Here is a 26,508-nt window from a genome sequence, read left to right as displayed (position 1 = left end):
TTCCGTTATTGCCATATCATATTGCCACACGGCTGATTGTGCTTGTAGTTCACCAACTTTATTCACCACACTTTGTGCATTTACATACATGCATTCTAAACCCATTTTTGAATTTTCCGTAATCTTTCTTAGGCTGCTCCTATCTAATATGGTACTACTTCCACCTCCAGCACTACCTTCCCCTCAAGTACTATCCAACACACTCACTCTTCCATGCACCCCATTCCTCCCCTCCACTCCTACATGCTGGTGGCCATCCCCCTGCCAAGCCAGCTTAAACCCTCCCCAACAGCACTAACAAACCTCCCCGCGAGAATATTGGTCCCGGCTCTGTTGAGGTGTAACCTGTCCAGCTTCTACAAGTCCCACCTTCCCCAGAAATGGTCCCAATGTCTCAGGAATCTAAAGTCCTCCCTCCTGCGCCATCTTTCCAGCCACGCATTCATCTGTTCTATCCTCCTATTCCTGTACTCACTAGCACGTGGCACCGGGAGTAATCCGGAGATTACCCCCTTTGAGGTCCTGCTTTTTATTCTCTCTCCTAGCTCCCTATAGTCTGCCTGCAGGACCTCATCCCTCTTTCTGCCTGTTTTCATTGGTACCGATATGGACAACGACCTCTGGCTGTTCACCCTCCCCCCTCAGAGTGTCCTGCAGCCGCTTAGTGACATCCTTGATCCTGGCACCAGGGAGGTAACATACCATCCTGGAGTCAGGTCTGCATCCACAGAAACGCCTATCTGTTCCCCTAACCAATGAATCCCCTATCACTATTGCTCTTCCACTCTTCTTCCTCCCCTCCTGTGCAGCTGAGCCACCCGTGGTGCTGTGGCCTTGGCTCTGGCTGCTCTCCCCAGAGGAGCCATCACCCCCACCAGTTTCCAGAACTGTGAACCGGTTAGCGAGCGAGATGCACTCTAGGGATTCCTGCCCTACCTGCCTGGTCCTCCTTCTCTGTCTGGTGGTCACCCATTCCCTCTCTGCCTGCACATTCTGAGGCTGCAGGGTGACCACTTCTAGAAATGTGCTTTCCAAGTATTTCTCAGCCTTGCGGATGCACGGTAGTGACTCCAGCTGCCGCTCAAGCTCCGAAACCCGAAGCTCGAGTTGCTGCAGTTGGCGACACTTCCTGCACACGTGGTCATCCAGGCCGCAAGAAGCGTCCAGGATATCCCACATGGCACAGGATATGCAAATCACGGGGCTGAGCTGCCCTGCCATGCCTCTATTAACCAGACTATGGGGGTAATTTAGCAGAAATAAACTTAAGAAGAAACACTCAACAGCTACCCACCAATCAGCACCTCCCTCTATTAGATAGGCTATGAACTACTTAGCAGAAATATACTGAAAACAGAACAAAAAAAACTTACCACAAATACTCATCCTATACTCACCTGTCAGCTCCCTTGTGCCAGCGACACCTTTGAATTCTGACATCACTCCTTCATTGTGTCGCTTGCCGACTATCTCCCTCACAGGTAGTCCGCTCGCTCAGACAAGAAAAATATGCCAAAGTAATGCAAAGACTAGAGGTGCAATTCTCGAGATCTTGTATATTCAACCTAGTTTGGATGTTTCTGACATCAACGTACCTGTCACTTGAGTTGTTCAGTCAACAAGCTTGGTAACTGTAGTACTGCTCTAGTTCACTGTCTTGCAGATAGCAACTAGCAAATTCCTTTGCATGTAAGACCTAGTAGGGGTCACTGCACAAATAGAATGTAATCTAATATTGCCTGGTAGACCCACTCTGCCAGGCAATAGCACAAAGAGATCTAACAGCCTCCAAAGACACAGTACGAAAGCCAGCATATGATATCTTAGCGGCTTGAAGTGATCGCCTTGGCACCAATGGGCAAACTACCTGCATCATATGTAGACCTTCAAGGTAGAGCCATTCCAGAAATTAATAATGTTACCACAACCAACTTTTGGAAGTCCAAGCAATACTAAATTACACTGTTTGATTTTATTTCTCTGACTCTAAACTTTAATTTAGTATATAACTGTTTACTGTATTTACCCTTGAATTCAGCTAAATGTTTCCTTTGAGTGACAGCTTTTAAAATAAGGATACAAAATGAGAACAATGGAACAATTATCACATCTCATAATTGCTTTTGTCAAATAAACAGTGTACCACTGCTCATGGGTACCCTCTGTTTCTCTGTGTAAAACAATCTTGATTTCTAGGATCATCTTAACATATGAAGTAACTGAATTGATATTTTGACCTTGTTTTAGCACAAGTAGCATATATAACTACAGGCTTAGTATCAAGTTTTCAATCAACTTTCAAGATTGTGTGGAAAATTTCACAGGTGCAATGTGAACTCTGGATTCTAATAAGCACCTTTTGGTATTATATCAACCTGGAAGCAATGTATAATGCATAGTATAGATGCAAGGCACCAGCTAATGTCAAAGTCTGAATAATATTGTCTCTGCCCCCTGCAGAAATGGAGAACTGTGGGCAGCACTGTTATAACGATCTCATGCTGCTAGCATTACAAAGTGTAAGGGTGCACTGAATAAGTGATGGGATAGAGCAAGGAATAGCACTTGCTCATTATAACACACCACTACTATTCTATCATAAATATTTATTAAGATATTAATAATTTTGCCTTTGTTGTGCTGCAGTTTCACTACTGAACTTCATTTAGAATTGCTGCACAACAGGTTTCCTGGCTTGTGCAAAACCATGCCTATGCAAGTGGGCTACATGATGTAATTTCTTAGTCAATTGCAGAAGGAATCTACTGTGCGAATAACATTTATTTTCCTAAATGTGTTAAGAAAGCCAAATCCAATATTTTAGTCAGGTTATTGCCATGTAACTCCATTTCCTAACCTATGTGATTTCAATAAATTAAATTTAAACTTTATTATCTATTAAAATATTTATTACATTTTCAAGAGTTTATTTTGAAATTTATACTAGTAGTGAGAAATTGGATATTGAGTTGGTGATTTATCAAGTTGTTGATTGTTAAGCTATTTTGTACTCTGTAAATGCATGTAAACATTAATTAGCCGGTAAAAATAATCAGGTTGCTACAACAATATACTATTACTGAAAAATACCAAATACTAACCCTAATGGGAGTGTGTTTTGTCTCTTTTTCTTTTTGAGGATTTCGGTACTTCTCATAAAAATCACGCCGTTTCTTTGTCTCTTTCTGACTGTCATCTTTCTTCTCTTTCTTTTCCGCGGGCTCGTCGGTGTCATTTGCTGGTGACTGCACTTGTTTTTTTGGCTTCTCCACTTCGATGTAGTTTTCATTGGTATTTAGAACTATTACTCCATATCCCTCCTGTTTTAAAAAGACACAAAGAACAATGTTACGTTTTACAGAATTGTGCTCAGTCATTTTATAAGTGAAAAAGAACAAAACCATTGGAATCCTTTTTAACTTATTACAGGTTCTCGAATCCTCCAGTCTGTCAAAAATATAGAAACTATGCAGTGTACATGCTGTTAACATTTGTAGATTATATAAAAATAGTGAATCTTTAACTATATTGCTCCTTCAGTTAGAGAAGAATTTTCATTTATTCACCCCCTTATCTCCTCATCATGTCCTCAGGATATCCCAAAGTGCTTTATAGCTAATGGGTTACTTTTGACGTATCATCACTGCTGTTACTGTAAATATAATGTTATATTCAGGAAAATAAATGTTATTTCTACAAATGTGGCAGACAATTTGCACTCAGCAAGGTCCCATAAACAGCAAATGAACAAGTAACCAGATCATCTGTTTCTGGTGGTGTTAGCTGAAATATTGGTAAAGACACCAGGAAAATGCTTTATCAAATAAAGCCATTGGATCTTTTACATCCACCTGAGCAAACAGGGCTGCTGTTTAACATTGCATCTTTTTTATTACTACTTGCTATCCTGTTCATTCCATTTTTACACCAAAAGTGAATTGAAATAAGCAGAAAAGCTGCGAAAGATGTACATCTAATTAACCATTACAAAACAAGAGCCATATTTCTAAACATGTAATGTCACCCTTACATATAACTAAATTACACAGTTTATTCAGGTTTTGTGGTACAAAACCTGGTTTTGATGAGAAATCTAGGATTTGAAGTCAATGGAAAGAAAAATCAGGTGGAGTGTATAACGGGTGGCCAATCCGATAGCGCCTGTTTTACGCCCCCAGCAAAGTTGAAAGTTACCCCCAGTACTTCAGTAGTGCAATCATCAAATGAACAAAGCACTGTCAACATTTTTAAACTTCTTTATACAGTGATGGCAGTGGCAGTAGAAATGCAATGACTGTGACATGTAGCATCTTTTGGTTAACTAGTCCATTTTTAATTTTATCAGTAGATGTCCTGAAATGTTTACACTTGGTCAAGCCAGGGTGCCTTTTTCATTCAAAACATTGGGAAAAACAATCTCAATGCAGTTGCCACTTACACAAAGTCATATGCCACAGCCTTTTGGCCCAGAGCTGGTGGTGGAAGTCCAGCTAAATGACTTACAAAGCAATGACAATATATCGATTTCAAATTTCTAAGGGTTACAGCTTTGCTATGGTAAAGCGTTGTAAGCGTTGCACTACGAACCTGATTGGAGTAACCTTTCTAATACTCTATCAACCTGAAGGACGTGTACTTTATTAGGTTTGCGGTGCAACACGTTACACTAGAAAATCATTTTAATAATGAAATCTTTCACGTAATAGAAAATGTATTTTTCATTGTAACCTAACCTTGCATCCAGGATTCGTTAAGTCCAGCAAGATGACAGTTTTTAATGTTCTGAAAGCGCATTAGGTGTTAAATGACACTTTCAGAGCTGAATATTGTAAAGCAGAACTGGATAAATGGCACCACAGAATATCAGAAGTTTTCCAGATGTTATACAGTAGCAAATGTGCATTTTGTGACAGCTGCAAAAGGTCATCTAGTACTGGAAGGAGGTAAAGAATCTCCTGGACACAACAGTTTTAAGCTATAACTACTTTTACATTTACCATATCATTTCTATTATACAGCTAATTAACAATTTTCTATTTTATTTGTATTAAAAATTAAATTATCAAAGTTGCATACAATTATTTTAATTAGATTCTGTCTATTAATGCTAAACAGAAATCCTTAGCAGATAATTCAAAACTGCTTCCTATTTTAATAAATCATAAGTACAGTACTTCTCATGATAGTAATAACTATTTCATTCCATCAGTTAGCCTTCATCTTTGAAAGCACTCTCTTTACTCATGCACAGATAGAGAAGTGATCTTATAACACTGCATTTGAGAAAAAGTAATTTGAAAGATTTCCATTTTTTTTGTATCCAATTGACTAACAAACTTTATTTGCAAGATCCAGCACTCTCCTCAGGGCCTACTGCAACTTTTTACAATCTTGCAAGATGTCTTTCAGAATTCTGTTATACCCTCCCCTCCCACCAAAACAGAGTAAAAAGACTAAGTTGCAGTCTACTGCACAGTCTGAAATGGCAGCTTTCAGTCCGCTGCTCTTTGTATATGAAAACGGTCAGGAAGGTCATGACAGGCCAAGAAGAAAATTATCTTGATACAAAGTGTTCTGCCATGGGTAAGTGCTCTTTTGTCAACGTGTCTCACATCCACCCACCCTGTGAGTAAATCTGAGTCGTTTTAATGTTATGTTCTGGAATGTAGCTAGCACATTCTATCATCCCTACACAACATAAAACACACGAGGATAATTTAACAGGGGATCCAATTCTAAATATCTACAATCATTTATTAGCAACTTTTTGTTCATTTACTCAATACCCATTTTCCTGTATAATGCAAACAGACATTGTGGCAGTAACCATATTACATACCAATGTCTATTGAATTGTGCTACATGTTATTGGCAACATTACTTAAGCATTAAGTCTGGTATTTAAGAATCTGTCCGTCTGTCTTGTAATCATGTATTGGTGCCTAATGCTGTTGCATATTCATAACTGTTGTAGAGTTTCATCAGTTCATGTCTCAGTCATTAAGAACAGGGCGGGGGAATTACAAAAAAGGCAATTTTGTCCCATAAGGATCTCCTATAGGTTAAACAGGAAGGGCTAGAAATTGGCCTCCTTAGCACCTCCCGTTATCGCCTCCGGAGGGGCGATAACGGGGCACTAAGCACTTACCGACCGGGCGCGGCAAGAAGATCGACCCCTGCTATATTCGGCGGGAGTGGTATGGCATTGCGCCCCGATCTCCTTCATCTGGAGATTGTGACATTATCGCCATGTGCATCGCCCCGGACCCGAACTTCAGTTACGCTTCCTGCAGCATCGCTGGGCGAAACCACCGGCAGCTACAGGAGGCATTCATCGGGAGGCCGGGCGCTTTGGGAGCGATACTTAAAGGTGAGGTGGCTGAGGTAAGTGAAGAAAATTCTGAAATACTCTATCTTTTTTTTTCATTTCTCTTCGACAGCGATTGATCAGCCCGACACTCTGCTGCAGTCCATCGGGCTGATCGGGCCGGATCGCGGCTGCCGTCGGGGACCAGGTAAGTTTCCCTCTTGCAGAGTCTGCAGCGATGGCCCTTCCCTTTAAGGGAGGGAAGGAGCCTTCCAACGCAGCAGCGCTGCACGGCCCATTGTGTAGCGCTGCACATCTACCTCCCTGCCTGCTGCGCTCCAGGAAGGAAGTGGAACGCTTGATTTAGTGCTCCACTTCCTTCCTGGAGTGCAAACACTGAATTTTTCAAAATTTGAAAAGCATTAACGCCTGGCGCTAATTTTTTCAACATTTTAAAGTTAGCGCCCCAAACGTGACGATACCAAATTTCTCCCCCTAAATACCTAAAGGGATTTCAAGAAGAAAATAGCATGAAAACAAAAGGAGGTGAAAAAAGAACTATTTTAAGACAAATACAAAAATCATAAAGTTTGTGATAATCACCCGATCAAAATCAAATATTTTCATGTGGTAATTACCACTCTTGATACTTATTCTTACTACCACAATGACCTAACAATGTAATCTGCTTACACTGCTATTAATCATGCAATTCATATAACTTGCTTAAAGAAGAGAGTTCAAGCACATTGATATATACCAATGTGGTAGGTTGAGGGTTGATACCCCTCACAGTGAGATCCTAATCTTAACAAAGCTGTCAAGTGAAGTTGTTTTTCTACTGGGAGGGAGGAAAAGAGTCAGAGGATGAGTCAGCACAGACCACTCTTACATTATAAGCCAGTTATAGAGTACAAAAGGCAGAGGCCAGGAAGCAGTTTTACATTTTTTCTTGGGATGTGGACAACACTGGCAAGGCAGAAGAGTTAAATGTAGGAGTGTAGGACACTAATGAACCCGATGGGTTTTTACAATAACCTAGCCTTCATAATTTTTTTCATGGTGCGAGCACAAGAATTACCAGGGCCTAGAAATTGGATTCGGCCTGAAAACGGGCGGTGTCACGGGCCAGTGCTAATTGCCTGTGCTGGTTCAAAATAATGGGCCAGAAATTCGGGTCCCAACGCGTGAGTACGGACGGGGTACTCACGCGTGGGCCCGGAGGAATTGCTGGTTTTCAGCATGCACAGCGCATGCGGGGAAAACCGGCATTTCCTGTCCTCTGACCCAAGGGGTTAAGATGCGGAACGCTTACGGATTGACAGGCAGCGCGTGCGCAATGGAATTCCTGTTTTTTGACAGGTTTGCGCGTGTGTAAGGGCCTCTCCTTTTTACGAATGTAAAAAGGAGACGCAAGGACTTCATTCTTGAAGGTAAGTGGTCTTTAACTTAAAATTATTACATTTTTTCCACAGCTTTATTGTTTTTAAGGACTTTACAGTAAGGTAAGTGTAGTTTTAGACCCGATTTATTAAAAAATTATTTTTTTCAAAAATGTTATTAATTGTTTAAAATAGTTTTTTAAAGTTATTCATAGTTAGTTTAATTATTGGGATGTTTTTTAAAATTTTATTTAAAGTTTAAGTACTGTTTTGGGGTGCCGTACTTTTCATGAGTTTGACAGTTCTTACTCTCAAACTTATGAATGAAGTTTCCCCTCCCCTGATTGGCTGAACAGTGCTCATCTGATCCCAGCCGGCACATCGCACTAACTACGCCGCTGGGTCAGGTTAGCACAGTGCGCCGACATCAGAACCGGACCACTGACAGGAAATCCACTGCGGGCCAGGTTTCAGATGTCGGCGCACCAGGTAATTGCACATCGGGGGCTTGCACGCGCAGCAAGCCCCCGACACCAAGTTCTGGGCCAATGATTGGAGCACTGATTGGCTTAGCGTTCAATGGGTGTGGGTGGGGGTTGGAGAACCAATATCGGGTGCAGTCTATTGACCAGTAATGTTTGGCCGGGGCGCTCTCCACGAATTAAAGGAGGTGCTTTGTTGCAGAAGCACCTCATTGTCATTGTACATGAAGTCATGGCTGAGCAACCAAAGGGAGCGAGCCAAAAAGTTTTCGGATACTATACTGGAAGCCTTGCTCATGGTTGTTCAATGAAGGCAGGCTGTACTGTTCTCGCAGGGTGGCAGGAGGCCATCCAAGGCCACTTGCAGAAGGCTCGGAGGAGATAGCTGACTCCGTCATGGCCACCAGTGTGGTCCCAAGGACCAGGATCCAGTGTTGAACATAGTTTAATGACCTCACACGGCAAGTCAAGGGGTGTGAAGGCTTCAGCAAATGCCATATCCCACCATCTGCACCACAAGCCTCACACACTGCTCAATGCACCATACCCTCATCACACACCTACCAGCAATCTCTAGTTATCACCACTCATACCTCACAATCATGGCTTCACTTCACCCTCACAACCTTACCAATGCTGCAACACTCACACCCACATCTCACACCTTGCACACACTGACAGCTATTCAACTATGACAGGCACATCATCCAAACACATTGCACTACACTCACTGACCCACTTCCCTTTCTCTTGCAGGCCAAGCTGGCACTTAACAGGAGGGAGAAGCGGCAGACAGGAGATGGCCACGCCTCAATACAGAACCTCACCAACCTGGAGGAATCCATCCTTGACATAACTGCAGGGGCAGTGACGGAGTCAGTGGCCATCGGAGAAATTGAAGCCGTTGCTGATAATGATGTCATACCTATTCCTTCTTCTCACATCCCACTTCCCCCTTAGCCCAAAATCTCTTCTCACTTACAAGCTGTTGATGGTGTACGCATGGATATCTTGCGTCAGGAATCTTACCATTCATGTAGAAATGACTCATGAGATAACACTGGGCGGCCAGCTGGTGGCGCCGTCCAAGGAAAGTATAAATACTCGGGCGTGGACCCAGCTTGCTCAGGATGTTTTTGTAACCAGGAACTAGTGATGTAACTAGAACTCATGGTTGTGAAACAGTTGATTAAAGCCTTGTTTTATACTCAAAACAAGTGCTTAGTAGTTGTCTTACATCAATTTAATCAACTGTGTATCGGCTCCACGCTCTGAGTGATTTCCGGAACAGCCTGCTACGACTTCAACTGTAGAAGGGAACTCCGACGTAGTAATCAATCCAGCATGGACAAACTACTCAGACCCGCCCATCTTGACCTGGACCCAAATTCACCTACAACTGCTAAGGTATGGAAACACTGGTATCGTACCCTTCAGCAACTTCTTCAGGGTGTGTGGTGAAAATTTTCCTGATAAATTAGAGATACTTGCCAATTATGTATCTCCTCATGTGTTTGGCTATATCGAAGACTGTGTAGACTATGACTCCGCTATCCTAATATTACAGCGACTATATGTTAAGGCCCCAAACAAAATTTTTGCTCGACATCTACTGGCCACAACTCGACAACAACCCGGGGAATCACTTGATGAATTCCTTCAAAAGCTTCGCAGGCTCAGCAAGGATTGTAATCTTAAAGCTGTCACAGCTGAGCAGTACCAGGAGTTTATTCGTGATTCCTTTATTAATGGGATTGTGTCTCCCTTCATATGCCAGCATCTGTTGGAGAATAAAACCCTCGAGTTACAGGCTGCCTATGACCAGGCATGTTCTCTGGACTTAGCAAACAGGAATGCAGATACCTATATTTTACCACGTGCATGGGCTGCTGCTATCATTTTTAGTGACTCCTTCGATAGGCCTCAGGCGGAAGCCCTCACTGATGATGACTCTAAACTAGCTGATGACAACCCTACCCTAGTAGCCTTCACTGATGACGACCCTGCCCTAGCGGCATCTTGGCAATCTGGAAGGAAGTGTTTCTTCTGCGGAGGTGCATTCCACTATAGGAAATTTTGTCCTGCTCGTAACGCAACCTGCAATCATTGCAGTAAGAAAGGTCACTTTTCTAAGGTATGCCAGTCAAGAGCCTCTGTTAGTAAGAAAGGCCACTTTTCTAAGGTATACCGGTCGAGAGCCCCTGCTAGTTTTGCAGCTACTATCTATAAAACTGCTCCTCCCCCAAGAGCCACTAGTAAGGTTACAGCTGCTATCTATAAAACTGCTCCTCCCTCAAGAACCACTACTAAGGTTACAGCTGTCAAGGGTAAAACTGCTCCTCCTCCCATCACAGCTGTTTTTCCCCAAAGTCTGTCCCATGCAGCCACGAAGGTTTCGGTAAATGGACACATTTTGAGTGCACTTATCGACTCATGCAGCTCTGACAGCTTCATTCGTGAGCGGGCTGTCAGTAAGTTAAAACTGCGTATTTACCCCTCGGACAGAGAAATTGCAATGGCTCTGACGACACTGACCACCAACTCTTCCGGCTTTTGTCTTGTCGACCTTATTCTCAATGGCCGCCCTTATTTCTCCACCCGGTTCGAGGTGCTCAAAAACCTATGCAGTGATGTACTCCTGGGACAGGATTTCCAGAAACAACACAAAAGACTCACTCGAGTTTGGAGGGTCAAAGCTGGAGCTTACTATTTCCAAAGTACCGTTTTGTGCGCTTTCGGCAGCTTCGCTCGACGAGCCCTCCTTGTTTGCCAATCTTTCCCCCCGATGTAGGCCCATAGTCACTAAATCACGACGTTTTAGCCAAGATGATCTATCCTTTATCGAGGCAGAGATCGCTCGCCTTCTAGCTGATGGTATCATTGAGCCATGTTCATCTCCCTGGCGGGCTGAAGTCATCGTTGTTAAAAATCCTCTGAAGCAACACAAGAAACGTCTTTGCATCGGTTACTCGCAAACTATTAACCAGTATACCAACCTGGATGCCTACCCACTACCACGCATCGATGACATGGTCAATAACCTTGCCAACTACAAGGTATTTTCAACTTTTGACTTAAAGAGCGCATACCATCAAGTGCCGTTAAAAGACTCTGACAAAAAGTATACGGCCTTTGAGGCCAATGGTCGGCTTTACCAGTTTTGTCGTCTTCCATTTGGGGTCACCAATGGGGTGGCTGTCTTTCAATAGACAATGGACAGCCTAGTCAAACAGGAGAACTTAACGGACACTTTTCCATATATGGATAATATCACCATTGCTGGTCATGACCAGAAGGAGCATGATGCCAACCTCCAGAAATGTTTTGACGTTCTCCGTCGTCGCAACTTAACCTTAAATGAGTCCAAATCTATTAAATCAGTACCATCAGTCAACATCCTTGGCTACTGGGTGGGCAATGGTGTCATCAAACCGGATCCGGAGCGACTTCGTCCACTTCAAGAGCTCCCTCCCCCTACGAATCTCGTCTCTCTTCGTCGGGCACTCGGCATGTTCGCCTATTATGCGAAGTGGATACCCCACTTCTCCGACAAGATCCAGCCCCTGCTTCACGCGAAGTCATTTCCATTGGAGGCAACGGCTATTTCAGCTTTCAACCTCCTCAAACGACAACTGGAAAAAGCCACGCTTCGTTCCATCGATGAAAATCCCCCTTTCGTGGTTGAATGCGATGCATCGGAAGTGGCGATCTCGGCTACCTTGAATCAAGGTGGTCGACCCGTTGCATTTCTGTCCAGAACTTTGCAGGGTAGCGAGCTCCATTATCCTCCTGTCGCGAAAGAAGCTACGGCTATCATCGAAGCAGTACGTAAATGGAGTCATTTTCTCGCTCGTCGCCATTTCACGCTTATAACCGATCAGCGCTCCGTGACCTTTATGCTGGATAACCAGAAACGCACTAAGATCAAGAATAACAAAATACAGCTCTGGAGGATGGAATTGGCTGCCTTTGGCTACACCATACATTATCGACCTGGCAAAGAGAATGTGGCCCCTGATACCCTCACGCGTGCATTCTGCCCTTCTATGTCAACTTCGACTCTTGCGGATCTTCATACTTACTTATGCCATCCTGGTGTTACCCGTATGTTGCACTTTGTGCGATCTAAAAATCTCCCATTTTCTACGGAAGATGTGAAAAGAACATGCTCCACTTGTAGAATTTGTGCGGAATTAAAACCGCAATTCTGCCGTCCGTCGGATGGCTCGCTCATACACGTTATACAGCCTATGCAGCAACTCAGCATTGACTTTAAAGGGCCATTGCCTTCCTCAACGCGAAACACCTACTTGCTTACTATGGTGGATGAATATTCACGCTTTCCCTTTGCTTTCCCCTGTCCCAATATGCTTACTTCCACAGTGATCAAATGCCTCGATCAGGTCTTTTCCCTTTGTGGTACGGCCAACTTCATGCACTCTGGTCAGGGTCCCTCCTTCATGTCAAGTGAACTCAAAAGTTATCTTTCCCAACGGGGAATCGCCACAAGTAAAACGACACCATACCATCCCATCGGTAACAGACAGGTTGAGAGATACGCTATCATTTGGAACGCTGTTCGTCTTGCGCTGAGGTCACGCAACTTACCAGACCAGAAGTGGGAAACTGTGCTCCCTGACGTGTTGCATTCCATCAGGTCTCTTCTTTCTATGTCCACCAACGTTACTCCTCACGAACGATTCTTCGGGTTCCAGCGTCGCTCCACTCATGGGACGTTCCTACCATCATGGTTGGCAGCTCCCGGCCCCGTGCTGCTCCGAAGATTTGTTCGATCTTCCAAGAAGTTACACCGGCGGCAGTGAGTCAGGAGCAGCCCGACTAGAGCGGGCCTGTGTGGGAACACAGCATCGGCGGCAGTTACACCGGCGGCAGTGAGTCAGGAGCAGCCCGACCAGAGCGGGCCTGTGTGGGAACACAGCATCGGCGGCAGTTACACCGGCGGCAGTGAGTCAGGAGCAGCCCGACCAGAGCGGGCCTGTGTGAGAACACAGCATCGGCGGCAGTTACACCGGCGGCAGTGAGTCAGGAGCAGCCCGACCAGAGCGGGCCTGTGTGAGAACACAGCATCGGCGGCAGTTACACCGGCGGCAGTGAGTGAGGAGCAGCCCGACCAGAGCGGGCCTGTGTGAGAACACAGCATCGGCGGCAGTTACACCGGCGGCAGTGAGTCAGGAGCAGCCCGACCAGAGCGGGCCTGTGTGAGAACACAGCATCGGCGGCAGTTACACCGGCGGCAGTGAGTCAGGAGCAGCCCGACCAGAGCGGGCCTGTGTGAGAACACAGCATCGGCGGCAGTTACACCGGCGGCAGTGAGTGAGGAGCAGCCCGACCAGAGCGGGCCTGTATGAGAACACAGCATCGGCGGCAGTTACACCGGCGGCAGTGAGTGAGGAGCAGCCCGACCAGAGCGGGCCTGTGTGAGAACACAGCATCGGCGGCAGTTACACCGGCAGCAGTGAGTGAGGAGCAGCCCGACCAGAGTGGGCCTGTATGAGAACACAGCATCGGCGGCAGTTACACCGGCGGCAGTGAGTGAGGAGCAGCCCGACCAGAGCGGGCCTGTATGAGAACACAGCATCGGCGGCAGTTTAAACCGGTGGCAGTGAGTGAGGAGCAGCGTACCACTTCAACAGCAGGGGAGAGAGGTAAAAAGTAATCAAAGTGTGATGTCACCAGGAAGCAGGTAAGTGATTGGTTGCTGAGTATTGGGTTGGTGAGTATTTCTCTTTTTTTTAAACTTTAACTCTGGTTTATAGTTTCTAAGGTCTCTCTGGTGTAGCAGGGACTGTTGGTAAACCAGTTAACTGTAGTGTAATTAGTGGGGTTGATTGATTTAATTTAAATTCAATTAATTAAAGGGTAAGTCATGGCAGGACAGCCGGGCCCCGTGATCTGCTCCTCCTGCGATATGTGGGAACTCAGGGACACTTCCTGTGTTCCTGACAACATCATGTGCAGGAAGTGCATCCAGCTGCAGCTACTGACAGACCGCATTGCGGCGCTGGAGCTGCGATTGGACACATACTGGAGCGTTCACAATGCTCAGGACAACGTGAATAGCACATTTACGGAGTTGGACACACCGCAGGTAGAGGTTGGACAAGAAGAAAGGGAACGGGTGACCAACAGGCAGAGTACTAGGCGCAGGCAGGTAGTGCAGGGGTCCCCTGTGGCCATCCCCCTCTCCAACAGATACACCACTTTGAGTACTGTTAGGGGGGATGGCTTATCAGAGGAAGGCAGCAGCAGCCAACTTCCTGGCACCAGGGGTGGCTCTGCTGCACAGAATGGGAGGAAAAAGAGGGGTAGAGCTATAGTAATAGGGGATTCAATTGTAAGGGGGATAGGCGTTTCTGCGGCCGCAAACGAGACTCCAGGATGGTGTGTTGCCTCCCTGGTGCAAGGGTCAAGGATGTCTCCGAGCGACTCCAGAACATCTTGGAAGGGGAGGGTGAACAGCCAGTTGTCGTGGTGCATATAGGCACCAACGATATCGGTAAAAAGCGGGATGAGGTCCTAAAAGCGGAGTATAGGGAGTTAGGAGATAAATTAAAAAACAGGACCTCAAAGGTAGTAATCTCAGGATTGCTACCCGTGCCACGTGCTAGTCAGAGTAGAAATAGAAGGATACTTCAGATGAATACGTGGCTAGAGGAATGGTGCCAGGGGGAGGGATTCAAGTTCCTGGACATTGGAACCGGTTCTGGGGGAGGTGGGACCAGTTCAAACTGGACGGTTTGCACCTGGGCAGGGCTGGAACCAATGTCCTAGGGGGATTGTTTGCTAGTGCTGTGGGGGAGGGTTTAAACTAAAATGGCAGGGGGTTGGGAACCTGAGCAGTGAGACAGAGGAAAGGGAAACAAGGATAAATGCAAAAGATAGGAAGGAGAAAAACAAAAGTGGCAGTCAGAGAAATCAACGGTTTAAATCAAACATGGCCACAGTAAATAATAATTCTAATAGGTCTAAGAGCGTTAAAAAAACAAGCCTGAAGGCTTTGTGTCTTAATGCGAGGAGCATTTGTAATAAAGTGGATGAATTGGCTGTGCAAATAGAAGTAAACAAATACGATTTGGTTGGGATTACGGAAACGTGGCTCAAGGAAGGCCAGGACTGGGAACTCAACATCCAGGGGTATTCGATATTCAGGAAAGATAGGCAAAAAGGAAAGGGAGGTGGGGTAGCATTACTGGTTAAAGAAGGGATTAACACAATTGTAATGAAGGATATTAGCTCTGATGAGGCGGAATCTGTATGGGTAGAATTGAGAAATACTAAGGGGAAAAAAACGTTAGTGGGAGTGGTTTATAGACCTCCAAACAGTAAGGTGGAGGTTGGGGATGGCATTAAAAGGGAAATTAAAGAAGCATGCAATAAGGGCACAGCAGTCATCATGGGTGACTTTAATCTACATATAGATTGGGCCAACCAAATGAGTAACAATACTGTGGAGGAGGAATTCCTGGAGTGTTTACGGGATGGTTTCCTGGACCAATATGTCGAGGAACCAACCAGAGATCAGGCCATCTTAGACTGGGTATTATGTAACGAGAAAGGATTAATTAGCAATCTTGTTGTAAGAGGCCCCTTGGGTCGGAGCGATCATAATATGATCGAATTCTTCATTAAGATGGAGAATTAAGTAGTTGACTCGAAGACTAGGGTCCTCAATTTAAATAAAGGAAACTGTGATGGTCTGAGGAGCGAGTTGGGTAGGATTGATTGGGGAATGGCACTCAAAGGGTTGACGGTGGATAGGCAATGGCAAACATTCAAAGACCGAATGGATGAACTACAGAATTTGTTCATCCCAGTTTGGCATAAAAATAAAACAAAAAAGGTGACCCAACCGTGGCTAACAAGGGAAATTAGGGATAGCATAAGGTCCAAGGAGAGGGCATATAAATTGGCCAGAAAAAGCAATAATCCTGAGGATTGGGAGCAGTTTAGGATTCAACAGAGGACAAAGGGATTAATTAAGAAAGGGAAAATAGAATATGAGAGTAAGCTTGCAGAGAACATAAAAACTGACTGTAAAAGCTTTTATAGATATGTGAAGAGAAAAAGATTGGTGAAGTCAAGCATAGGTCCCTTGCAGTCAGAATCGGGGGAATTTATAATGGGGAACAAAGAAATGGCAGACCAACTAAATACATATTTTGGTTCTGTCTTCACAAAGGAGGACACAAATAACCTCCCAGAGATGCCGGGGAACATAGGGTCTGATGAAAGGGTGGAACTGAAAGAAATCAGTATTTGTAGGGAAATGGTGTTAGGAAAATTGATGGGACTGAAGGCCAATAAATCCCCAGGGCCTGATAATCTACATCCCAGGGTACTTAAGGAAGTGGCCCTAGAAATAGTAGATGCATTGCTGGTCACCTTCCAGAACTCGATAGACTCTGGAATGGTACCCATGGATTGGCGGGTAGCTAATGTTACCCCACTATTCAAAAAAGGTGGTAGAGAAAAGGCGGGGAATTATAGGCCGGTAAGCTTGACATCGGTAGTGGGGAAAATGCTAGAGTCCATTATAAAAGATGTAATAGCAGAGCACTTGGAAAGCAGTGACTGGATTGGACAAAGTCAACATGGATTTACAAAAGGTAAATCATGCTTGACTAATCTACTGGAATTTTTTGAGGATGTAACTGGTAAAATAGATAAGGGAGAACCAGTGGATGTGGTGTATTTGGACTTTCAGAAGGCTTTCGATAAGGTCCCGCGTAAGAGATTAGCGTGCAAAATTAAGGCACATGGGGTTGGGGGCAAGGTATTGACTTGGATAGAGAACTGGTTGGCGGACAGAAAGCAAAGAGTTGGAATAAACGGGTCGTTTTCCGAGTGGCAGGCAGTGACTAGTGGGGTACCGCAAGGATCGGTCCTAGGACCCCAGCTGTTCACAATATATATTAATGATCTGGACGAGGGAATTGGATGTAATATCTCCAAATTTGCAGACGACACAAAGCTGGGGGGCAGGGTATGCTGTGAGGAGGATGTCGTGAAACTCCAGCACGATTTGGACAGGTTGGGTGATTGGGCAGAAACATGACAAATGCACTATAATGTGGATAAATGTGAGGTTATCCACTTTGGTGGCAAAAACAGGAAGGCAGATTATTATTTGAATGGTAATAGGTTGGGAGAAGGGGAAGTGCAAAGAGACCTGGATGTTCTTGTACACCAGTCGCTGAAGGTAAGCATGCAGGTGCAGCAGGCGGTTAAGAAGGCAAATGGTATGTTGGCCTTCGTAGCAAGAGGGTTCGAGTACAAGAACAAGGATGTCTTGCTGCAGTTGTACAGGGCCTTGGTGAGACCACACCTTGAGTATTGTGTGCAGTTTTGGTCGCCTTACCTGAGGAAGGATGTTCTTGCCATGGAAGGAGTGCAACAAAGATTCACCAGGCTGATACCTGGGATGGCAGGAATGACGTATGAGGAGAGATTGTGTCGATTGGGCTTATACTCACTGGAGTTTAGAAGATTGAGAGGGGATCTCATCGAAACCTATAAAATTCTGTCAGGCCTGGACAGACTAGATGCAGGAAGGATGTTTCTGATGGCCGGGGAGTCCAGAACCAGGGGTCATAGTCTAAGGATAAGGGGTAAGCCATTTAGGACTGAAATGAGGAGGAATTTCTTCACCCAGAGAGTGGTGAACCTGTGGAATTCTCTGCCACAGAGGGCGGTGGAGGCCAGTTCATTAAGTATATTCAAGAAAGAGTTGGATATATTTCTTAAGGCTAAAGTGATCAAGGGATATGGGGAGAAGGCAGGGACTGGGTACTGAATTTGGATGATCAGCCATGATCTCATTGAATGGCGGAGCAGGTTCGAAGGGCCGAATGGCCTACTCCTGCGCCTATCTTCTATGTATCTATGTAAGAATGATCCCCTCGTCGACGAGGTGGAACTCCGAGATCTGGCTCCCTGTCCAACCGGTCCCACGGACTCCACCGATAGAGGGATCCATATTAATGATGCCGATACTCTGCGCTCCTTTGAGGATGACGCCCTACCCAGGACATCAAGAGATCTGCCGGCTACTCCACCGAATCAATTTGGGGAGCAGAGCGCTCCCCCCGGGATGGCCACCCGAAGCCAGGACGCCGGACAATCACCAGCTACCAAGCAAGATGAAGCCAGCCCTGCGCCTGTGGGAACCCGCACCCGGAGTCATGATCTTCCCAGTTCCCCTCAGGTCGATCAAGGCGACACGGACCCTGGTCAACCTACCTGTACGAACCAAGCGACCCAGGGACCAAGACACGGTCCAAGGAGACGTGCCTTCCAGCCACAAACAGAAATCGAAATGACTGCGGCTCTTTGTGGTCCGTTATATCCGCTAGAAGGAAGTCGTCGGACTTCCAAATCTTTCAAGCGGGAAGAATGTCATGAATCTTACCATTCATGTAGAAATGACTCATGAGATAACACTGGGCGGCCAGCTGGTGGCGCCGTCCAAGGAAAGTATAAATACTCGGGCGTGGGCCCAGCTTGCTCAGGACGTTTTTGTAACCAGGAACTAGTGATGTAACTAGAACTCATGGTTGTGAAAGTTGATTAAAGCCTTGTTTTATACTCAAACCAAGTGCTTAGTAGTTTTCTTACGTCATCTTGCTTTTTCCCCCTTCCCTCACCACAACCCAAACCTTGTGCATTTCTCCTTTCAGATACCCAAGAACTGCCAGCAGAGCAGCCTGTCCCTGAACTTGTGGAGGAGAGTAATGGAGGAGAAGAAGATACATTGGCACTGCATCTGATACTCACAGATACCAGCTCAGAAAATGGCATTGCGTGAAATATAGATGGTGGTATAGAGGCAGGATCTGCACATGGTGAGGCACCGAGCATGAGTGGGCTGCAGCCAGGCCAGGGTGAAAGGGTAGCTCGGGTGCCAGCTCCCAGGAGGGCGAGTTCACGCACGAGTTCTGTTGCACACGATTCAGATGATGATCTCGATGGGGCGGCCTTCAGAAAAAGGGTGATGGGCATGCACACGGAAATCCTAGGTACAATGGCAAGCCTGCCAGAGAGCCTCTCGTCAGTATCAAGGAGCCTGGAGGAGTCTGGCTCCAACATTGGACGGGGCTTTGCACAAGGCTTGGATTCCATGATTTCCAGGATGGAAATGATGGACAACTCCAGGAGAGACCTTGTGGACCCAGCCATGATGCTGCGTGTGATGGGCGATGTCACGACTTCCATTGCAACACAGGCGGAAGCTACCAAACGTCTCACTGCTGCAGTGGAAGTTCAGACTGCTGCCATCATCGCTGGGTTTATGAGTCTCGAAAAGAGCTTGCAGGGTGTCCCCTCCCCCACCCCCGGGTAGTGGCAGTGACTCTGTGGAGGAAGAACCTGCTGTCCTCTCTCAGGATGACAACATTCCTACTCCCACCACTGCAACTCCGCCATTGCCCTTGCCGCTGCCTATCAGCCAGCCATCCCAGACTGCTGCCGCCCATGCTGAGGTAGCGCAGTCTACAGCCGGGTATTCTAGGTCCACAGCTGGTTCAGGTGGTCGTTCAAAGCCATCTGCAGTGTCCCCCAGTGAAAGTCAGCAGCCGTCCACCAGCCATGCTGCAGCCACTGGGGGAGCACTGCGTAGGAGCACTAGAGTAGGTAAAGGCACACGAATGACAAGCACTAAGGGAATGCACAAGGGTGATTAGTTGATATTGTAATATTGATTGGATTCTGATAAATTTATGATTTTTGTTTGGAATGTGTGTTTTGTGGTGGCTCCCATTTCAGCTTTGTGCCCAGGAAGACGATGTGAGGTTTTGTGACAGAGGAATGGTAGGATGGGGAAGTGGTGAGCAACCACTGGAGTTGCATTCACTGGAATCAGAGTCTGATCACAGACAGCCCATCCGGAACAGGGATTTGCTGCCTGCCTCCTCTCTTCCTCCTCCTCTTCCTCCACCTGAGGTGGTCCCACAATCCCTGATGGCAAGGGCTACGCCCTCATGATGGGAGAGTTGTGGAGCATGCAGCAGATCACCATGAAATGGGACACCCGCTCTGGCGAGTACTGGAGGGCTCCGCCTGAGCGGTCAAGGCAGTGGAACCATTGCTTGAGCACCCCGATGGTCTGCTCGATGATATTCCTGGTGGCAGCATAGCTGTCATTATATGAGTGCTGGTGTTGCGGAGGGGGGTCATTAGCCAGGTGCAGAGCGGATAGTCCTTGTCACCGAGCAGTTACCCGCAGGTTTGATGGGGTGGCTGGAAGATTGCTGGCACACTGCACTGGCGTAGGATGAAGGCATCATGACTGCTGACAGGATAGCGGGCATTCACCATCATGATGCACTGGGCGTGGTTGCACAACAACTGCACATTAAATGAGTGGTTGTCTTTGCGGTTACGGATTGGTATACAGGTCAACTATCCCTTATCCGCAATTCCGAAATTCGAAAAGCTCTGAAAACCGAAAGTTTTTTCGTGGAGCGTCTCTCGGTATTTCCAGTGTAAAAGCTTGAGCAGCTTGCACGGGAGTTTGCAGATTACTGCGTGGCCGTGTGCAACTTTGAGGAAACATTGCTGTTAACTATTTCTTTATAGTAACCTGGTTACCTAGCCAGGTTTGCATCCATCACCAGTGGTGTAGTTGTAGGGTAAACCCGACAGCTGCCTCTTGTCCATTTATAAGTATATATCCGTTCTGCAATCCGAAAAATTCCGAATTCCGAAACACATCTGGCCCCAAGGGTTTCGGATAAGGGATAGTGCACCTGTACCGTGTCAGCAATGTGACATTTAAATGATAAAGAAGGCATTCTCCACTTGCACCAACACTCCCCGTGTCCTCTGGAGCTTTAAACAAGTTTAGAAAGCTGCAAGAGTTGCAGAAACTTAGGCAGAGCAATTCAAACAGAGAAACCATGTCAGCTGCAAGTTGTTGAAGATGATCCCTTTAAATAGCACTGCTGGGGGTTCCTTCCTGCTACTGAACGCTTGGTCAGCTGGTCGTGATTAAGAGAGGTCGGTACATAGAGCGGCGATGTCGAAAATGGCAGATTGTGCAACAAATGAGCGTTGCACACTCATTGACGTCACGATCTACCTTATTTCCATTTCTGCAGCGAATACAGGCAGCACTGCTGACCTGCCTAAAATGGCGGGTGACGCAGGATCCGCTGGAAGTGAGTCGGCCGCAACTTTTTCTTCAATACGGGCCTTAACGGACGGTACGAAACCCCAAATTTCTACGCCCAGTTTTATTGAATTCAGTTTCACAATTTGCCATAGTAGGATTAGAGCTCAAGTAGAGGTTAAGATTAGAGGTTAAGTAGTCCACGATAACCACTAGGCTACCAGCCACAGTTGCTTCCCACCTTCTTGAACAAAGAATGGTGTACGATTGCAAGAAAACTAATGAGAAGGAATTTTTTTTTTTTTTAAATACAAAATCTTCCCAAAGGGTTTACTGTGGTACTGAACCATACATACCAGGAAGGTTGCAGGATCGATTCTCGGTCTGAGTTCAGTTAACTAATCTCAGCCTGCACAGTAGTAGAGGCACTACAATTGGCCTCAGCACCCTCATCAGGGAGATGAGAAAATAAGCCAGAGTTTCTGCTTCTGATTGTTATCCAATAATGAAACGTATATGCATGAATGTCAAATGAAACAATATCAGTAATTAATGTGATGTTCCCTAATGTCAAATAGCCTACTGATATGCACTGTATGGGCTCACACATAAAGAATGGTCACTTGAGTGAGTTACTAGAGGGCTGCCAACACCCATGTTTCTGCACTCCAGCATGACTCAGTGGTTGCAGCAGAGAGAAAAAAGAAAGCTAAAACAATTGCAAATATAGCTTGAACTTATACTCAGGTGTTGCATATATATTGAGCTTTATGGCAAATATTATCTGACCACTTGAAGTGGTAATATTCACTTAGCAGTAATACTACATAACAGATCGAACACATACTATTTAAGAATGAAGCTATTTTACAGTTTATACAATCCACAATAATATTCAGAGTCAATTAAGTAAATATAAGGAAGCTTTTCAAACCTAATATGAAATATGATGAAACTTAGCCAAGATCATCTATTGAGAAAGACTTCTATAAACAGGAGTAACAGCAATCCCAACCTTAAATTAAGGAATCAGTCTTGAACAACATTAAGAGACTATTTATCTACAAGAACACCTGAAATCTGTCTCAGAAGTCATATTACTGCACCTTGATAACAACTTGAACATCAAAAGTTCCTAGCTTATTTGTTAATTTGAATTTTCAAACGAATTTTCTGCTTCAAATTTTGATTTTTGCAAAGCAGAATGCCTGGAGCAAAGGGACAGGATTAGTTTAATAATGGAACAGCAAGAGACAATCAAGTAATGACAAGTACACATTAAAGCTGCTCCACCCCATAATGATTACTGCCCCCCTACCTTGACTGCTTTTACCCCTTTGCTGCCAACCACCAGTCTGCTTCTTTCTTTAGGCAGTATAACAGGATGAACTGGGTCACCGAATTCTCTATTGTCACTACCATTCTATGATCACCTGTCACTTTTGATGAGCCACATTGGTCCTGACAGTTTTTTTCTCTTCCCCCTCCCCTGCCAAGATAGAGGATCCTGCCGTGGTGTAGTGAACCATCTACTGGCATAGCTGAGAAATGGCATAATTTGCCCAATAAGAGCTTCTAATGGAAACTGAAACTGAAACGGAGGTATTGAACCTATAACCTCTGCTCTAAACTAGTAGTTTTTTAACTGTATAAATGAGCAGTTTAAATGTACTCATCCATGCCATGTTTCATTCCAATGTGGGACTGAGTGTTAGGCCAAATATTCAAGGCTGTGTTTTTCATGTGGCAAGTGCTCATGCACTGGCTGTCAAAGAGCACCAAATGTAAGTGTAGGTTAGGCATTTCCTAACATAATTGGTAATCTGGTCATGATGCAACACCTAGCATCTAACTTAAAAGCAGCATTGGCAATGAACATTTGTAGATCGTTTGCCTGACTATTTGTCCAGCGATTGGCACATGTCACAAGGGCGAAAGTGCATTTTAAAATGATGGCAATGGGTTTACAGATTTATCCCCACCTTCCAAACTACGGTTACATTCAGGCAACTGTCATTTTATTTCAGATCTGGCACTTCCTAACACAAATTATCTTCCTCTCCTGTCCATCATGTTGATGTGTTTAATGTGCTAAGAACACCACATGCAACCATCACTTCCACTGTTTCACACTCCCAAAACCAGTGACCAGTAAAATGGCACAGAACCAAGTGGCACTTTTAAAACTGAAGTTTGTTACTGTATTTCTTTTACAGTTAATTTTTTTCCTGACTCAAGGCAGCTAGACTCTGCAGCACTGCACAATGAGGAAGAGTCATAGTCATAACAGCACAGAAGGAGGCCATTCGGAGAAGATTAACTACTTGTGAAAAATGACAGTTGTATGACGTACATTGTGCTTGATGTGCTTACAATTACTTTGCTTTTCGAAGTAAATGGCAGGATTGATGTTTTAAGCTTTAAGTCATTTAATTTAGATAACAGGATCAGAGCAAGTATCAGTACTCCATCATTTTCCAAGGAGGAATGATTAGGTAAAATACTAGTAGTTCCTTACTGGTGAAATGGAGTCTGTAAGTCAACAGCACCATCTAAAAAGACAAATGCTTTGCACTTGAATGCTCTGTTAATTTTTTTTTTAATGAGTTTACAGCTGTAAATTGCAATAATATGCAATACCCTCGTTCCTGGTGATCAACTGTTAAATGTTACTCAACAAACTTCTTTCATGAGAAACCTAGGTGAAGAATCAAGGTCCATACTGCAGAACAGCAGCAGGGTTGAAAAAAAGACAAAATAAATCAAGTATTGATTAGGTAACACTAAGCTTGGATTTTTAAAAACCTGTAGATTGTAGAAGAGAGGCAAGGCAGAGTTAGGTATGGAGTTCCACAGTTTTGAGATCGTGGGAAAGAATGAGCTGGGGTTAAAGTGAACCTTCATTTCAACGAAGTAAGTATTGTAGGGAGAAGGAAAAGCACACAAGACAGCATTTGCAGCTTAGAATGAATACCTTGGTTATGACTGGTCTAGATTTTCCACTCAAGTTACAGTGGCTCCCAACGTATCTATCTATATCTATCTATCTATATATATATATATAAACGAGTTTGTTTGTCTGTCTGTCTGTCCGCTATACACTCAAAAGTTATAGCGTGTACCTACACGCATGTTATATCAAAAGAAAGCTTATAATTAGGGGAGTCTAATAGGCATATTTACTTTTTGGTCACACAAAAATTGTTCGGACACTATACAAAAAACATTCAAAAATCCTCAAAAATCCGCTCATTAGCGGTTGACCAATCCTACCGCTCATTAGCGTTGAGTGACGTGATGGTTGACCAATCCCACAGTTCAGTGACCTGATGGTTGACCAATCCGCTGTCTGTGGGCGGGCCTAATCCTGCAGCCTCCCGAAACTTCGCCGCCATTTTTTTCATCCCCACAGCGACAGCACCAGCCAAACAAACCCCCACATTGTGGCTCCGGGAGCGGGAGGTGAGTTGGAGTCACAGGGTGGGCGGGGGAGCGTCAGCGGCCGTCCATAAACCACGCTACCCACGGCGCGGCGGCCAGGCACACCGGGTAATCAGCTGGGGTCCGTCTCGGCCCTAGAGCCCGGCCGAGCCTCAACCACTAGGCCCCGCACAGCCACCGCAGCCTGGCTCAATTTTCAAAGCCCTTCCCCGGGTGCCAAAAGAGAGAGGGGGGGGGAGACAGAGAGGGGGCAGGGAGAGAGAGGGGCAGGGAGAGAGAGGGGGACGGACAGAGAGAGGGTCAGGAAGGCAAAGAGTGACACAGAGCGCAGGAGCGGCAGCGCCCAGCCATAAACCGCGCAGTCCAAAAAAGCCCTGGCAACGCCGGGCACCCCCAGCTAGTCTTCTAACATTTGAATCATAGCAACGTTGGAAACAAGGAACACCGTGCATTTCATAGCACTGCTATGATTGTAGGGTGCATACACTAAGGTGCCACTTAAAAAAAACACATTTTTGTTTACTTTGCGCCCAGCCTCTGGGCCACACTGCCCTGCGGCTGACAAATCCAGGCCTGCCGCAGCCATTCGCCCCCTCAATTATGTAAAAGAGCCTGACCCTAGAAAATCGGCTGGGGTTAGGAGCCACAACCAAGATATACCAAAGCAAAAAATCCTGTCCTGTATGTCTTCGGCAACCAAATATTTGAGCACCTACACGATTTTTTAGAGCATACAGTCTGATTCACCATGAGAAAATAAAACAAATATCTGTTGTTGTTCTTCTGGCCCTACCATCAGGTAATTTTTTGATCAGGTTTCCTTCTTTTTCTGTAATACGCTTTGTTTGACAGCAGGATCACCAATAGGTAATTACATCACAATTATTAATCCTTTAGAAAGATTTTTTTAAATTGCAATTTCTAGAACTCTGAAACTAGTCCTTCAGAAGTGAAGTCATCATGCACCAGCACTGAGCAAATGGCCATTGGCGCAATAGCCATTGATATCACCAGTGGTTTACTCTGGTTTCCTGGGTGCAACAACAACAACAACAAATGTTTATTTGTATAGTGCCTTTAACACAAGAAAAAACAAAAATAAATCCTAAGGTGCCTCACAAAGGGGAGAAACAGATATTAAGATCCAGAAGGGTCAGTGGTGGAGGAGATCGGAGGCCTTGAGGGGAAGATCGGAAGGGTCGGGGGTTGTCCGATCGCAGGGGGTGGGTGAAGCAGGTAGACTGGATCCAGCAGGTAACTGGAAAGGCACTTATCTCCTGGATCCAGCAGTCCTCGCCTCCCTTTAGCTGACAGGTTTCCCAAAACCTGGGAAACCCGGCCAGCCAGGGTTAAATTTAAAATATAATATTTAAATGACCAACCCAGGACTAGCCACGCCTCTAGCCAAGCTGTTCCAGTACAGCTACAACACTGGCATCTACCCGACAATGTGTAAAATTGCCCCGGTATGTCCTGTCCACAAAAAGCAGGACAAATCCAATCCGGCCAATTACCGCCCCATCAGTCTACTCTCAATCATCAGCAAAGTGATGCAAACTGTCGTTGACAGTGCTATCAAGTGGCACTTGCTCACCAATAACCTGCTCACCAATGCCCAGTTTGGGTCCAGACCTCATTACATCCTTGGTCCAAACATGAACAAAAGAGCTGAATTCCACAGGTGAGGTGATAGTGATTGCCCTTGACATTAAGGTAGAATTTGACCGAGTGTGGCATCAAGGAGCCCTAGTAAAATTTAAGTCAAAACTC

The 26,508-nt window shown here is 45.3% G+C and overlaps 1 protein-coding gene across 9 annotated transcripts in view; it reads right to left on the bottom strand.

Annotated features, from left to right (window-relative positions):
- arb2a (ARB2 cotranscriptional regulator A) overlaps positions 1–26,508 on the bottom strand; it is an 846,111-nt gene that overhangs the window by 472,601 nt on the left and 347,002 nt on the right. For all 9 annotated transcript variants that reach the window (XM_085988820.1, XM_085988880.1, XM_085988811.1 and 6 more), the window contains one exon: positions 3,102–3,320. In XM_085988820.1, the coding sequence (XP_085844946.1) occupies positions 3,102–3,320 (219 nt within the window). The remainder of the gene's footprint in view (positions 1–3,101; positions 3,321–26,508) is intronic.

The sequence above is a fragment of the Somniosus microcephalus genome, chromosome 1, assembly GCF_052327205.1.
Source record: "Somniosus microcephalus isolate GS21.2 chromosome 1, FLI_Smic_1.0, whole genome shotgun sequence".
NCBI classification, from domain to species: Eukaryota; Metazoa; Chordata; class Chondrichthyes; order Squaliformes; family Somniosidae; genus Somniosus; species Somniosus microcephalus.
The sequence above is the reverse complement of the archived record's forward strand: the minus strand, read 5'-3'. Positions and strand labels throughout refer to the sequence as shown.